General features: G+C 36.5%; 2 protein-coding genes across 3 annotated transcripts in view; one reads left to right on the forward strand and one right to left on the reverse strand.

Moving 5' to 3' along the window:
• Positions 1-15,500, reverse strand: part of LOC145324970 (nuclear pore membrane glycoprotein 210-like) — a 56,116-nt gene that overhangs the window by 40,337 nt on the left and 279 nt on the right. For both annotated transcript variants that reach the window (XM_080167744.1, XM_080167743.1), the window contains exons 2-6: positions 5,206-5,283; positions 4,324-4,424; positions 3,849-3,918; positions 2,851-2,900; positions 1,910-1,985 (exon numbers count right to left, since the gene is read on the reverse strand). In XM_080167744.1, the coding sequence (XP_080023870.1) occupies positions 1,910-1,985; positions 2,851-2,900; positions 3,849-3,918; positions 4,324-4,424; positions 5,206-5,283 (375 nt within the window). The remainder of the gene's footprint in view (positions 1-1,909; positions 1,986-2,850; positions 2,901-3,848; positions 3,919-4,323; positions 4,425-5,205; positions 5,284-15,500) is intronic.
• Positions 6,070-8,815, forward strand: LOC145324959 (uncharacterized). Its single transcript, XM_080167724.1, has 2 exons — positions 6,070-6,450; positions 6,945-8,815. The coding sequence occupies exon 2, from the start codon at positions 6,964-6,966 to the stop codon at positions 7,957-7,959; it is 996 nt and encodes a 331-aa protein (XP_080023850.1). The 5' UTR covers positions 6,070-6,450; positions 6,945-6,963; the 3' UTR covers positions 7,960-8,815.

The raw sequence follows: 15,500 nt of genomic DNA on the forward strand, positions 1-15,500 counted from the left end.
CACATGATTTAAAGCAAAAATATGTTTCAAATAGTTGATTCCTATGTAATTTATGACAGATTTGCCCTAAAATAGTCACACAAAAAACGGCTAAACGGCTGAGCCGTTAGCCTTTTCTTTTTCAACTTTTTGTTCATTTAGGGAAAATAGACCTACCAAGGATTACTCATGCAAATTTTTAGATCGAAATTCGAATTTTAACCCATTAGTGCCGAGCGCCACTTTTATGGGCCGATCGAGCTGTAAGTTTCAGGGAAGCTTTATAATGGTCAAAACGGAATTCGTATTTTTTTGTTTTGCTCTAGTGGCGTGCACAGGAAAGTTGCAAAAAAACCCGGTTCGGCTTGGCCATAAATACCAACCAGGCATTAACACCCGTTTTTGGTGCTTTCCCCCAGTTTTAAAACCCGGTTGACCTGTATAAACCCGGTTATTTTGACCAAAAATCGAAAAATGTAATTTTTGAACGCCAAAAGTGAGATGAACACTTTTTAGAACTTTGATACGATCCGTAATTGAAAACTACACAACCTCATGTAATCTAAAGAGCTACAAGTATAATACGAAGCGATTTATTTCAAATTTCGTGTTTAGCCGGCGATTTCGGGTAAAAAAACCCTGTTTTGTTGTTGTTGTCAAAAAAGATCTATTAGTGAAACCGGGTAATAAAAATTTCAGACTCAAAATGGAAATGCCGAACCGGGCCTATATAGGGCGTAAAAAAACGATAAAAAAATCATATAAGAAATAATAATTTAAATAAAACGAATTCACAAATAGATGTACTTGTCAATAAACATTAGATTTCACGAAAAAAATCAGCGACTTTACTATAAAAACAAAAAAGTTAGATGGGGTATTTTGAATTGTCATGATTTTCAAACTTTGTTGATCTATACCAGCAAACGGAAGTAAGCTAAACTGCCTGCTCCAGGGGGAAATGAAAGCCAGGGTAGTAGAGGGGGGATTCATACTGAGAATGATGCAATTATGAAGCCGGAAACCGGTTTTTTTTCCATTTTCTGGCACCGGGTTTTAAAACCCGGTTCGGCACTAATGGGTTAAGTGCCATTTATATATTGACTAGCGGCTTCGCCCCTAGCCTCTAGGGGCTTTGCCCCAAGAGGTTTAATCAAACCAATATTTCGTATTTTAGATTTGAAAGAAAAATAAAAAAAAAAAATGGGGGGGGGGAAATTTTTTTTTGTTGGGGGGGGGGGGGGGGGGGGGTTAGTCGACCCCACTATTTTAATTTTAGTTTTAAAAAGAAAAAAAAAATTTTTGGGGTGGGGTGGTTTTTTTAGTTTTTTGGGGGGTTGGGGGTGTCCAACCTCCCAGGAAAATAGCTTAAAACCATCACAGGACCAGTAGGTATAATCCCTGAAAAGTAGAGCCCAATCGGTTCAGCGGTTACTGAGATCTTAAGCTTCAGACGGACAGACAGACGGACAGACATCGTTCTACTTTGTATTATAGATTACGAGATAGTTGCATTAAAACCCCCCCTTAATAATTTAAAATGAACAGAGTACAAAGAATAAAAAAAAATCTTGATGTTTAAAGCAAATTCTCGAATTGCTATTCTGTATAATATTCAATAAAAATCTAACCAGTCTTGGTGGGTAGCTTAATCCCCTTAAGCCAGTACGTTGTTTGTTCATTTTTTCATATAACATGAAAAGTGTATTCTGTTATTTAAAGCTCGATACTCTTATTTTTATGAATTTGTCCATTTGTATTATTATTTATTTGATGTTGATATCCGCTTATATGGAAGTTGAAATTTTCATCTTTTAGGAAAATTTTTTATATCAATCATTATGATCTTAATTATTTCAAATAAACGTTTTCTTCACCGAAAGATAAGAGAAAATTAAATCAAATGCTTTAAAAAAAATTACATTCATACCTTGTTCATCATAAGCTCTGACTTCAAACTTTTCAGGGGTTTCTTCTCTGTAAAGTTCATGAGTTTTTGTAACAATCTGAAATAAAATTTTTCTTTATCTACGTACATAGAAAGGCCTCATACTTTAGGGATTCTCTATCACATTACTTTACAAAAAAGGATTAAAACTTAAACTTAAAAAGTATTATGATCCCAACAGTAGGACTAGACCGCAACGCAAAAACCTATTTTAAGTCTTGGATATTTCAAGATTAATACTTTGATTTAATTAAGAGCAATGTAGCTAAAATAGAAATAACCAGGGTTTCGGATCCGGATCCGCATATTTTCGAGTCCAAGGATCCGGATCCGCAAAAAAATGCGGATCAGGATCCGGATCCTTGGACTCAAAAAAATGCGGAAAAAATGGAAAAATCTACCTAATTTATATAAAATCTCAGACATTCTCTTGATGAGAGCCAATCTTTAAGGTTTAGGGTCAGACTTAAAAATTAAAAGTATTTTTGACTTCGAATTAAAGAATAAATATTTTTTGAAAAGTTTGGTGATTTTATTTTTATTGCCAAGGATCCGGATCCGGATCCGCACTGACCAAATTTGGAGGATCCGGATCCGCAAAAAATCAATGCGGATCCGAAACCCTTGAAATAACATATAGAAAGCCTAAATAAATTAACTGTTTGTGCATTCGTTGGGGAGATCTTAACGGACAAACAAACAAAAACATGCTATTTTATATTATAGGAATAAAGGTTGCGCCCCTAGCATCTTTGAACTCTTTATTATTATTTTATTAGGAGAATGAAACCATCCTAAGGTTTATGTAAAGTTTCCCTAAAAGGAAAAGCTCAAATGGTTCAGTGGTCTGCGAGATCTTACCAGACTAACAAAAAAATTCTATTAAATTCTGTTAAAAAAATTAAGCATTCTTAAATATTCACCTTTAGAGAATGTATCTTATCAACTACAACATCAGCTCTCAGAGTTAAACCTAATAAAAAGAAAAGAAATAAGATACAAATGTTCAAAATTAGAAAAGTACAAAATATTGAGGGAGGAAGGGAGGGGACATTGAACTGTAAATTACACTGGTACCCAAAGTTTGGTGACAGGCTCTCTCATTCGTTGGCTTCATAACTGTTTGTACTTATAACAAATCTGATTGGTTGGTTCATTAAGTAGCAGTGTACAAACTTTCCAACCAATTTATTCTACAGATGGGGTTATAAAAGTTTATGATCATTAGTGCTGTATATCTATTTATCTTATCCCTTAAGATCCCTGATAGTATTTAGTTAAAACTCTTTAATCAATTTACTTCTTAAAACAAAATAAACAGAAACCAAAAATTTGCTCTTGGTAACTAATTTAGTGTAAAAAATTATAGATAAACCTGATATTTCTTGCTTATAGATCAAAGAATCAATAATGTATATAATGGATTAATCATAAACATTTTAGTCAATAGACAAAATACATGCAACAACTTAAATAATCATAGTCTAATCTTTGGGAGCTTGAAAGTCACTACTATCAAGGACTCCTAAGGGAGGGGGAAAAGAGGGTAACACCTACCCCCATCCCCCCAACCCCCAATGCAATGGTTCGAAATATTTAGTTTCTACATAACATGTATTTTTTTTAAATTAAATAGGTACACTTAAATTTGGATCTTTCAACTAAATAAAAATTATTTTTGTGCTATATTCTCACATAAAACTCAAATTACTCCCTCACCAAAAAGTAGGTTGGACGTCTTTGCCTCTGGATTTAATTTAATAATTCATCTCGTAGGTATTACGTTTAAAAAATAAAATTACCTAATTAGTAAATGTAGGTTTAAGGTTAAAAGTTAGGTTAGCATACAATTTTAAATCCCAAAATCGCCTAAATATCGCTTGTAAAAAGTACCTTTAATAAAAAAATATTAAAAACATACCCGTAGATTTATCTTCTGCTAGTAGACCAGCGCTCACTTTTCCACCAACAGGACCTACAGCACTGATACTCTAAAATTAATATTTGTTGAAATTTGTTAAATTGGATGTTAAATTACAATGGTATTGGTACCGGATTTTACTCAAAAAAAAAATTCAATAATTTTAATCTATAGGTAATTAAATTTTATCAATTGGGAGTGAACACCATTTTATCTCAATCTTATTCCTTAAGATTCCGGCAATCTAAGCATCTAACACCGAACAAAAGCTCTAAAGATGCAGGGGCGAGAATTCTTTTTATAAAAGGACCTTTAAGAATATTGATAGAATCTGCAATCCACAATACGAAAATCCGCATCCGCCAAAAAAAAACAAGAATCCGCAATCCACGGATTAATCTGCTTAAAAAAAAAAAAAATGAATCCAGTCCAAAAATTGGGCGGATTTCCAACCCTATAGGTATAAAATACTTACAACGCCTTGACTGCATGAATCTCCACTTGCTTGTATGTTTTGTTGTTGAATATTGAGAATATCTGGTCTTGTAGTGCTCCATACATAGCAACCAGAATCAGCTAGGTATAAATAAATTATGGGTTAATATTATACATTTTAGAAAATCGAACACCTGCAAAAAAAAAATGGAGGCGCTATGTTCCATGGTTCGAAGCCCCCGATTTTTACTTTTTTACACTTACACCCCCCCCCCCCCTCTTAAACAGAAAATAAGCGCCCTAGTGTAAGAAATGTCACTTATTAAAACCAAAAAGAAACTAAGCCCAATTATGTTACAAGTAAAGCACAGGGATTTGGCTTGGAAGTTACTTTAATTTGGCATAGTATGGAACTTCCAAAAAAAACCATGGAAGATATGATTTCATCCATAATTTTTTTTTTATAAATATCAACGGGAAGTAACGGTTTTCGAGGGCTGCAATGAAAACTTGGAAATAAAACAGCCCAAAAGTAACTCCACTGAGAGGTAGCTATGCGCTGAAGCTTCCATAAAATGGAGAACTCTATCAGTAAGATAATTATGGAGATTTGTTATATGACTGACTAATAATAGAAATTCTGGATGAGTTTCGCACAAACAGACATCCTGTTACTTTTATATAAAGAAGATATGTGACTGACCTGATAATAGAAATTCTGGATGTGTTTCACAGAATGGTAGAGATAGACAGACACACAAACAGACAAACATCCTGTTACTTTTATATAAAGAAGATATCTAAGTGACTGACATGATAATAGAAACTCAGGGTGTGTTTCACTGAATTGCCCAGACAGACAGACACTCATATAGACAATAGACACCCTCTTACTTTTATACAAGAAAGATAAGTTTCTGACCTGATAATAGAAATTCTGGATGTGTTTCACTGAATGGCAGAAGAACTCGTGGCACATTTAATCTTGCTCCGTCAATAACTAGAATTAATCAATTAAAATTATTCGTTTTACGTATTAAGGGTGAGTCAAAATGAACTACGTTTTTCAGTTTCAAAACATCAAAAAGACATTTTAAGTTTGGGTTATCTATTAAAAATACCTATCAAATTTACTTTATCTATTAAACAAAGTAGCTTTTAGAATTTTTACTATGATATATATTTAATATATATTCCAGTTGTATTTTGTGCTTTTCAAGAAGAGTTATTTCTAGTACTACCTAAAACTTTCAAACTTCTACAGAAAATAAAAAAAACACATGAAATTAAACAATGGTACAGTTATTAATTAGGTCGGTATTTTTTCTCAGATTATATTTATTTGTTTTACATAGTAAATGCAGTTAATTTAACACCCCTGTTAAACGAATTAACAAACTATCAACGAAACTGACCAATTTAAATAAAATGTTTGGTTTAGATATATATACCTAGATATTGTCAATTATAATTTACTTATAAATTGCATGATAAATCGAATACAGATTGACTATGAATATTTTCCTATTATATAAATGTTAAGTTTTTGTCTGTAAGTTCAGAGAGTCGGGCTGAGCACACGCATTTAGCAAGCTCTCCCCCGCCCTACCCCATGTGTTAAGCTCAGTTCTACCTTCCCCCTCTCTCTCAACTAGTTCCCCTCTCCCCACTGCCCGTGGTCACTCCGCAGTTGGAGGAAAGGGAAGACACTGTAGCCAGAGGGCACCTCGTATTTAGGCCTGGCAATGTGTATGTGTTAACGTATCGGTCAATTGTTAACACAAAAAAAGTGAAAATAAAACATTAATGAATTAAAAGTTTTTTTTTAACTTATGTGTAACCTAATCGCTTTAACTTAATGAACAATTTTTGGTGAAAACACTCTCAAATTTTTTTTTGATAATTTTATGATAATTTATCGGTCTGGCAACATTTTTACCGGCGCAAAGTACTCCCGACAAATAAGCTCTCCCATTGGCTAACATTTTTTCGCGTCCCACCATTGGTCAGCTGACCCACACTCACTCAGCACCCTCGGTTCCGCCATCTTCACTTCATCATGGCCTGTAGTACGTGTGACAACCCAGAATATTGGTCAAAGTTTAAAACAAATTTGGACGCTGCTTTGGATGTTAAGTTTAAAGAATACGATGCGAATATAGCTAAGGTAAGGGATGAGCTTATTCATAGTACTTTTGCCAGTCATAAAACCGAAATAAACGATATTAAATTGAGAGTCTCAGATTTAAATGTTAAAATTCAATCTATCGAAGGTATAGAAAATTTCGTAGATGCTAAATCTGTTGCAAGTGAACAAAAAGCGATTAGGACCACGATTACACAACAAAAAGACTATTTAAACTCTATTGAATCGTCGAGAGAAAATTTCGTCAAATTTCAACTTCTACAAAACTCGATAAGAGAGCAAAGGTGCCGCGATTGGAGTTGTAGAATAGTGAATTTTCAGCAGCCGTGGAGCCGTGAAAATATTACAGAGTTTATCATATTTAGAAACATTATAAGGCCCACCCTTGAAGCCGCTCTTAAACGTGGAGAATTAGAATATATTCCCTCACATTTTTGTGATATCGTCGAGCGTGCCCATATGCTCCCATATACAAAGGGCCAGATCCCCGTTTTTATTTTTCGTTTTATGTCTAGATCCTACCTCGACGCGTGGATGAACAATAAGAAGGCTGTGCTTGACCGTTACAACGCCGAGATCAAGAGGTTCAATCCCAGGAACAACGCGTCACCGGTCCCGTTCTTCCCCAATAGGTTAGTCCAGGCGAAGCAAGATATGTCCGACCTCAACAGGAAGACCATGACCTTTGTGTATGCCACAAACCAGATTTCGAGGGCCAAAGTCGCTGGCCAACATGTCCAATTTCAGCTCAAGAACGGCAGCCGCTGGATACGCTGCCTTAACCCGTTTGGCAAAGACCTGAAGGAAATGGCCCAACCCATACCTGGAAGCGAGGATTTTTTTCTGTCAGAGGCACCGCCTATCCTTTGTTTCAACAAGCTAGCGCCTGAGGAAAGGAAAACATTCTTCTCTAATCAGGCTGACTTAACAGAGGATGACTTCCCAAGACAGTTTAGTACGATCACAGCCCACCCTTCCAGCACGATTCAACATAATTTAACGTCTGCCCCTGCCCCAGCTCTTGGGGACCTAGCTGTGTTCCCTCCCATAGACTCTGCCGCAACCGTCGCAACCGCCGCACATACAGCCGTTGCACCAGCCGCACAGCCCACACAGTCAGTACCTGCCGCCGTCGCATCCGCAGCCGCCGCTACAGCTGATTTCACTGCCGCACCTGCCGCCGCGCTCACCGCCGCACCTGCCGCCGTGACCGCCGCCGCATCTGCCGCCACGTCTGCCGCACTTGCCGCCGTGTCTGTCGCCGTACCTGCGGCATCTATTGCCGTACCTACCGCCACACACACCGCCGCACTTGCCGCCACGTCTGCCGCATCTGCCGCATCTACACCTGTCGTTGACTCAGCACCTTCCGTACCTGTTGCCCCTGTCGTTGACTCAGCACCTTCTGTACCTGTTGCCCCTGTCGTTGACTCAGCACCTTCTGATCCTGTGGCCACGAGGGCCAAAGCTAGAGACACCGCCAACAAAGCTAAGCAAAGCAAAGCTACAAAGGCGGTAATCACATCATGAGGTTAAGTATCTTATACGTCGGAAAAAAAGGTACTTAACAAAATTATTATCATCATTTTTAAATTCATTTACAAAGTGATTTATTTCGAAAAACTTAATGTTTATATCCACGTAAACTCTATATTATTATAATATTAATATTAAATATTACCCAACTTGTTAGAACGCCAACATAGCATATTAATTTCAATCTATTTTTCTTATTTTTCTGCTGATTAGCATATAAAATACTTGGAACTTGTATGAAAATGAGTAGGGGGAACTAAACTAGCTTGAAATGTGTTGCCACCCCCAACACACACATAAACTAAACGCTATCGGAATAACCATAGTAAATATGGTAATTTTTTTCGCTTTAACGATAATATATTGTATATTACCTATTTTTATTTGTCCACTAATATCTACTGTGTTTCAGATGTCCATACTTGATGTTAAGACGATTCCTCCTGCGGTGCTCCTGGACCAGCTCTGCTATGACAAACCTCCCTAATGATCAGATTAACCAGGATTACGGTAACTTAAACGATAACATTGGTCTAAATCTTATGAATCCGATTTACGGCGACTACTTTAACGATTTTGAGAACGAATTCGGAATAAATTGCGTTTTTTCAAGTGAACAAGGTATCGTACAGAAACTGAAAACATTCAATGAAAACCTTCTCAATATTTTTAGTATTAATTGTCAGTCATTACATTCTAAATACAATGATATTGTCTCCACTGTAGACTTCTTTAGACAACATGATATCCACTTAAATGTTCTGTGTTTTCAAGAATTATGGCTGAATAAGGATGTAAATATGGATTGCTATGGAATTAATAATTACGATTGGCATGTTAAACTCCGCACAAAAAGTAGGGGGGGAGGGGTGGGTATTCTAGTAAGCAAATATTATAAAGTAGATAAACTATTTGATAAATTTTCATTTAAAGAAAATATTCTTGAATCTATTTGCTTAAAAATTTCCCACAATGGACTAAAGTTTTGCTTACTAAACTGTTATCGGCCACCCAATCAGAGTAGTGCTGAAATAGAAGAATTTTTTGAACTTTTTTTGGACCTGATTGATAGAATAGCAGCTTTAAGCATACCATACTTCATTGTAGGAGATTTCAATTTTGATCTTTTCAAAATAAATAATATAAATAGCAACTCCATGAGAACTATTGAGTCTTTTTCCTTTAACGGTATCATAAATACCGTTACCAGAGCTACTAGAGTAACTAGAACCACTGCAACCCTTCTTGATTTATTCGGGGTAGGTAACTTTATTCAAAACCTAATGTCTTCCTTTGTCTTAACTTCAAAAATCTCCGATCACTTGCCAATTATTAATTCATTCCGAATAGACAGAGTAAATAAACCCAAACCTCCAGATTTCTTTGAAAAAAGAGAATTGAATGATGAAAACTTTGATGCCTTAAACTATGCACTCTACCACACTAACTGGAATCACGTTTTAAACCAAGACAACACAAACATTGCTTATGATAACTTTATTTCAACCTTTTTGAGACTTTATAATGAAAAGTGTCCAGTTAGAAAAAAACGAAAAAACAAACGTACCCAGCCTCAGCAGCCTTTCATGTCAGACTTTTTATTGCGTTGTAGATTGCATAGAGATATTTTGTACAGCAACTTTTTAAAAGACAAAACAATTGAAAATGAAAGTATTTACAATGTCTATAGGAATAATTACAATAGGCAAGTGAGAAGAGCAAAGATTGAATATTACAGACAACAAATAAGAGATGCAAACGGGGATGGGAAAAAACTCTGGAAAACCCTAAAGGAAGTCATTGGGTTTAGTAAATCTTCCCCTGAGTGCACATACCTTCAAGTAGGCCCAAACAAAATTGAAAATGACCAAGAAATAGCTAATGAATTTAATCGTTATTTTAGTCAGATTGGGTCTTCCCTAAGGCCTGAAATTCCTTCCACCCCCAAAAATTTCTTTGAATATTTACCACCCCCATGTCAAGATTCCCTCTTCTTTGAGCCATTGTACCCCTTCAAGGTTATTAATATCATTCGTAGTATTAAACCTAAGCGTTCCACAGACATAAATGATGTCTCGATGTATGTTCTGTCTCGCTGTGCTGATACCATTGCCACTCCCTTAACACATGTTTATAATTTATCACTTCAAAATGGCACTTTTCCTGAAAAAATGAAAACTTCCAAAATAGTTGTCCTTCACAAATCAGGTTCACTCAGCGAGGCAGATAATCATCGAGGAATTTCACTCATTGACAACTTTTCCAAGCCCATTGAAAAATATGTCTGTGAAACGCTGGTTAAGTTCTTGGAAGATCGGTCTTTTTTTAGCAACCGCCAGTTTGGCTTCATGAAAGGAATCTCAACCTTTCACAATGTATTGAACTTAAGCACATTGATCACCCAAGCACTCAGTCGAGACACTTCCTGTATGGCCATATTTTTGGACATAAGGAAGTGTTTCGACATGATAAATAGGGACATCCTTTTTAGCAAACTGGAGAATTCAGGGATAAGGGGGGTTGCACTTGATTGGTTCCGTAGTTATTATGCAAATAGGAAACAGCGTGTATATTTTAAGGGCCTTTTCTCCTCCACAATTGAATTCATTATCATTGGCGTACTTCAGGGGTCAGTCCTGGGACCAATTCTTTTTTTGATTTTTATCAATGACCTTGTTTCATGCAGTGAAGAGATCCTAATCAATCTCTTTGCTGATGACGCAGTGGGCTTCATTGAAAAGCAGAATATTATACAATTGATCAACCTTGCAAAGGAGCTTGTCCCCAGACTGACCCAATGGTACAATGCCAATAAACTTCTTATTCACCCCCGCAAGACCAAATGTATGGTCTTTTCCTCCCCCCGTGAGATACTCACCCCCGCTGAGCTCGCCGCTAAGACCAACTTTGAAGTCTATGTAAACATGAATAATCATAACGAAAATGATGAGTCAAAAATCACTAAGTTGGATCTTGTGAGCGGTACCAATGAGGGTAGTATCAAACACTTGGGAATTCAATTGGACGAGAAAATGAAGTTTTCTTATCATCTTGAAAAAGTCTATAGCAAAGTCTCTAAAATAATTTATAGTATGAAAGTAATGCGTCATTTGTTGGACAAGAAACACTTAAAGCTACTCTATTCTTCTTATATTAAGTCGAATATCGAATATTGTTGTCTCCTGTTCACTGCCTGTCCTATGTATCTGTTAGCACCAATCATTAAGTTGCAGAAGCAAGCCATTAGAATAATCGAAAATTTACCTAGCAGAGCTCACACAGCTGAATTCTTTAAATCTAATGGCATACTTCCATTTAACCTGTTAATTGAATTCAATGTTTGTAAATTTATGCACGCCTATAAATTAGGCAATTTTCCCAAAATTTTCGAAAACACCTGGAATTTTGTTCAAGACAGACATACGTATGGCACTAGGAACAGGAACAACTTTGCTTACGAACCGGGCACCAATAGAAACTTTCTCCTGCACGCCCCTCTTAACTCTTTCCCAACTATATTCAACAACCTTCCACTTGAAATTAAACTAATTGATAATAAAAATATTTTTAAGAAAAAATGTTTTACTTATTACCTAAACAAGATTGAGTTTTAAAAAAGCAAATATTTTAAAAAAGCAAATATTTTATTTTTGAAATTAAACTGATTGATAATAAAATTATTCTCAAGAAAGATATTTTACTTACTTATTACTTACTTTCTTAAAAAAAAAGCAAATACTTTATTTTTTCTCTTCCTCTATTTAACAATTTTTTGTTCTAACTAAGTTTCTATTCGTATCTTTAGCCCTCGACTTTTTGTAAGCACTTAATTTCTATACCAAAAAAATAATAAAACAGCATTTCTTTAACCTCAAATCTCAACGAGTAGGTTCCGTAGGAACCGACATACATACCTATGTATAGAGTAGCTTTAGCATAGTTTGTTTCTTATCCACTTTATTCATTTTACATTTTATATTTTGACTTTGACTTCTTCTATTATATTATATATTTTTTATCAAGCAACTAACGAATCGCGCAACCTCTACCTCTATTTTATCTAATAAAAAAATAACAAAGTTTTTTCATAATTTTGACCAAAAATATATTTATTTATTCAAATTTAGATATCGAAAATTTTGTTTAATATATGACTATCGCTGACTGGACTGGTTAAGCTCATGTAGTGGGCATAGCCATCTACTCGTCGTAGTCGCTGGAGTCATCGACGTCGTCGGGTTCCTGTTGGAGGAGCTCCTCCACAAGGTCCTGCTGGACGGTGACCAAGCGGTCCATGGTGGCGATGGAATCCATGTTGGCCTGGAAGGAGCGGGCGTACGTGGGCATTACTGAAATTAGCCTCACGACTAACCCATAGTTGGAGTACATCATGCGGAGGATCTCCTCATCGATGGCATCTTGGCGGAATCTCCTCCACATAAGTCTGTCGCCCTCGTACACGACGCCCATTAACCTCCTCTTGACCATAAACCAGAGGTCCAGACAGCGCCTGTCTACCCCCGGAAATGGGAGTAGATCAGGCACTGCCGCGAGGTTCAGCAGCTGCTGGACGCCGTGCACGGGTGCAGGATCATCGATTTCATCGCTTGAGTTCAACATGGCGATGAGCTCCTGCACCTGGTCTTGGAGGGGAACATCTTCTTCTCCTCCAGCCTCCTCCGGAACTTCCGGCGCCCCATCCGGTAAAGCACCTTGGCCTTGTCCAACTTCCTCTTCTTGATCTGACATTTCTGAGACAATTGAACTTTGACCCTACCCACCCCCATATTTATACCCCCCTTGTGTCTTAATACCATACATTATTCAATCTTAATTTAACTTATTAATTAATAAATAACTTTCCCTACTTCCGATTTCCCGCGTATTCCCCCTATGCTTTACAACCAATTGTCTCCCCCCCGCCCCCTCTTTTGCTTTATTCTTTTGCTTTATTCTGCCGTGCTTTACCGGAAAACCACTCTTCCCCCCTCCCCCTATTTTTCTCCCCCCCAGTATATACCAAACGATAGGCGCCGCTCCGTCTGTCTAGCTGGAAGTCACGGCCGCGCACAAACCACCCACCACTCCCCTTCTAGTTTTTTCCCCCCCTCCTCCCCCTAACCTGTTGAATTCCCTGACCCATCTCCCTTATTTTAACCAGTTTCTCACTTCACTTTTTTTTATGCTAATGAAAATTAATCCATAGCGAAATATTAACAGACATCCTATTACTCTATACATCCTTCATAAAAAATAAAAGTTCATAGCAAGATATCTAGGATTTATTAAACAAATCAATGAATTTATGATAATTTATGATATTTTAATACTTTTACTTTTTTGGATAAAACTAAACTGTATTATTCTTCAAAAACAATTTTATATTTCAATAGCCATATCAGTAACTTTTTGCAGTTTTTTTCTGTTGATTCATTGTTGATTTTTGTTGATTTTTGTGAACATCATGTGGACATTTCCGCGGGTGTTTTTGCGGATATTTTTGCGGATATCTTGTATATAAAGTCGTAGAGAACTTGACCGTAACTGGTTCAAACCGGAAATGGCCAACTTCTGGAACTATAGCTGGAGACAGGCCCCCTCTTGAGCAGTTATCCGCTCAGCAATTTCACCCAATTTAGCTTCATGAAACTCCATGTCCTTGTTTGGGTTGTATAGTGTGAGGGCCAACTCGGTTTCTAAATAACCCTGTTGGTATAGAAGACGGGCTACCTCACGACGTACTTCGTCACTGACATTGTCACCATTAACTATATTGAGAAGTCGTTCATATGTTATTGTCAATCTATTGCGTAGCGGCTGCCACATTTGTTGGTATTCTTCCTCTCCGAACATTTCGTGTCTAAACAATAGTAAGATTTAAACCTCACTAAAGCAAAGCTATAACCAAATTACGCGCGCAATAGCACGCCACAGTCTTTTTTAACATGACCCACTTTCACCCTTTTACCTTCAAAAAGGGGTGGAATCAATGGATTAATGATACGTTTTCGCCTTCCCTTAAAACCCCCTCCCCCCCCCCCTCTTCCTCTCCCATTTTGTTGCCCCATTCACAGCCATGCTGTGACCAGTTCTCAAAACACAAAAATCAGATTCCGGAGGAATCGAACCATACATATTTAGGGACACACTCCCATTATCAAAATACCAAAATCAGATTCCGTAGGAATCGCATATGACCTATTCTTAGGATTTTTTATATCCATTCTCAAAAATAAAAATCAGATTCCGTAGGAATCGAAACCAACCATTACACCTTGTTCACTTAAGTACACGATATGATTATTATTAGGGTATTCTTGTCCTTTTTTGGACTTTTCTTTGGTTTTTTTTTGGATTTTTTGGATTGGACCAAGTGTTATCGCGAAATTTGCCGTTATCCTGTAATTATTGGTGTGGAGATGTCCTTAAAACCCGGACAAAACTCCACTCTATAATGAAAATAATTTGATATAAAGGAAACTGTCTATTTGGAGCTGAAAAGGGATCTCAACGGGAATAGCGACTCCTTATGGAGGTTTTGGTTCCTTAATTGTTCCGAATTCACGCTTGGAGAAGTTGCAACTGATAGTAGGAGGATGTCTGAAATACACAGCAAGATATTGTTTCATTGTTAAGATTATTATTTATTTGCACATATAACATTGTATCGGCTTGGCAAGCGTCAAAGTACACCAGTGGCTCCACAACCCTTAAAGGGTTATGCCAACTATCTGGTACAATGTTGCATGGAATTTTTATTGTAAAATATTGTCTCCATTCAATTTAAACTGGCCTGGTAACTAGGTGGAGATGAAGTTCGGCCAATTCCATGATAGGTACTTAATAATTGTTATTATGTATATTATTATCTAACCTGCACCAAACACAACAAACCAGATGAATCAAACAAATCAAGCATAGTAACATAATTTATAATATATATCTAATAAAATATGTTGTACCTTTGAGGAAAATAAATCTTATCTTATCTTATCTAAGCAAAGGATCTCACTGACCGCTGAACCGATATAGTTCTCCTTTATCTTTTTATCGGTCCAGGGGTGGTTTATAATTATTTTGAGGGAGGGTATATCCGCCCTTCCAAAAGATGCCCCCCCCCCCCCCCCTCAATTTTATTATTATTTATTTTTAAACTGAAATTTAAAAGGTATCTAGAGGCGTATCTGCTTGTACATTATGACGCAAACAGCTAGGGTGCATGACATTTAAATACATAATTGTGAGAGACATTGTAAATTCGAATCTGTGTATATTTATATCACATAGAGGCAGCCTAATCAGTCTTACAGCTTTAAGTAGCAGCTAGCTATATAATGCAAAACAGAAAACTTTTGTGAGTACAACTTGAACTAAATATTTTTATTAGATACCTAAACTTTTATAAACTTGTTAATTGAGTAGAAATAAAATATCCTTGTAGTGAAAATTACGAACTTTCGTACTATATATTTGAATGTACGGAAACAAAATATAACCTTAAAACAATAAAAAATTACGAGTTTTATTAATGTATC

Source organism: Acartia tonsa, chromosome 7 (assembly GCF_053477335.1).
Source record: "Acartia tonsa isolate MP-2025a chromosome 7, ASM5347733v1, whole genome shotgun sequence".
Classification (NCBI taxonomy): domain Eukaryota; kingdom Metazoa; phylum Arthropoda; class Copepoda; order Calanoida; family Acartiidae; genus Acartia; species Acartia tonsa.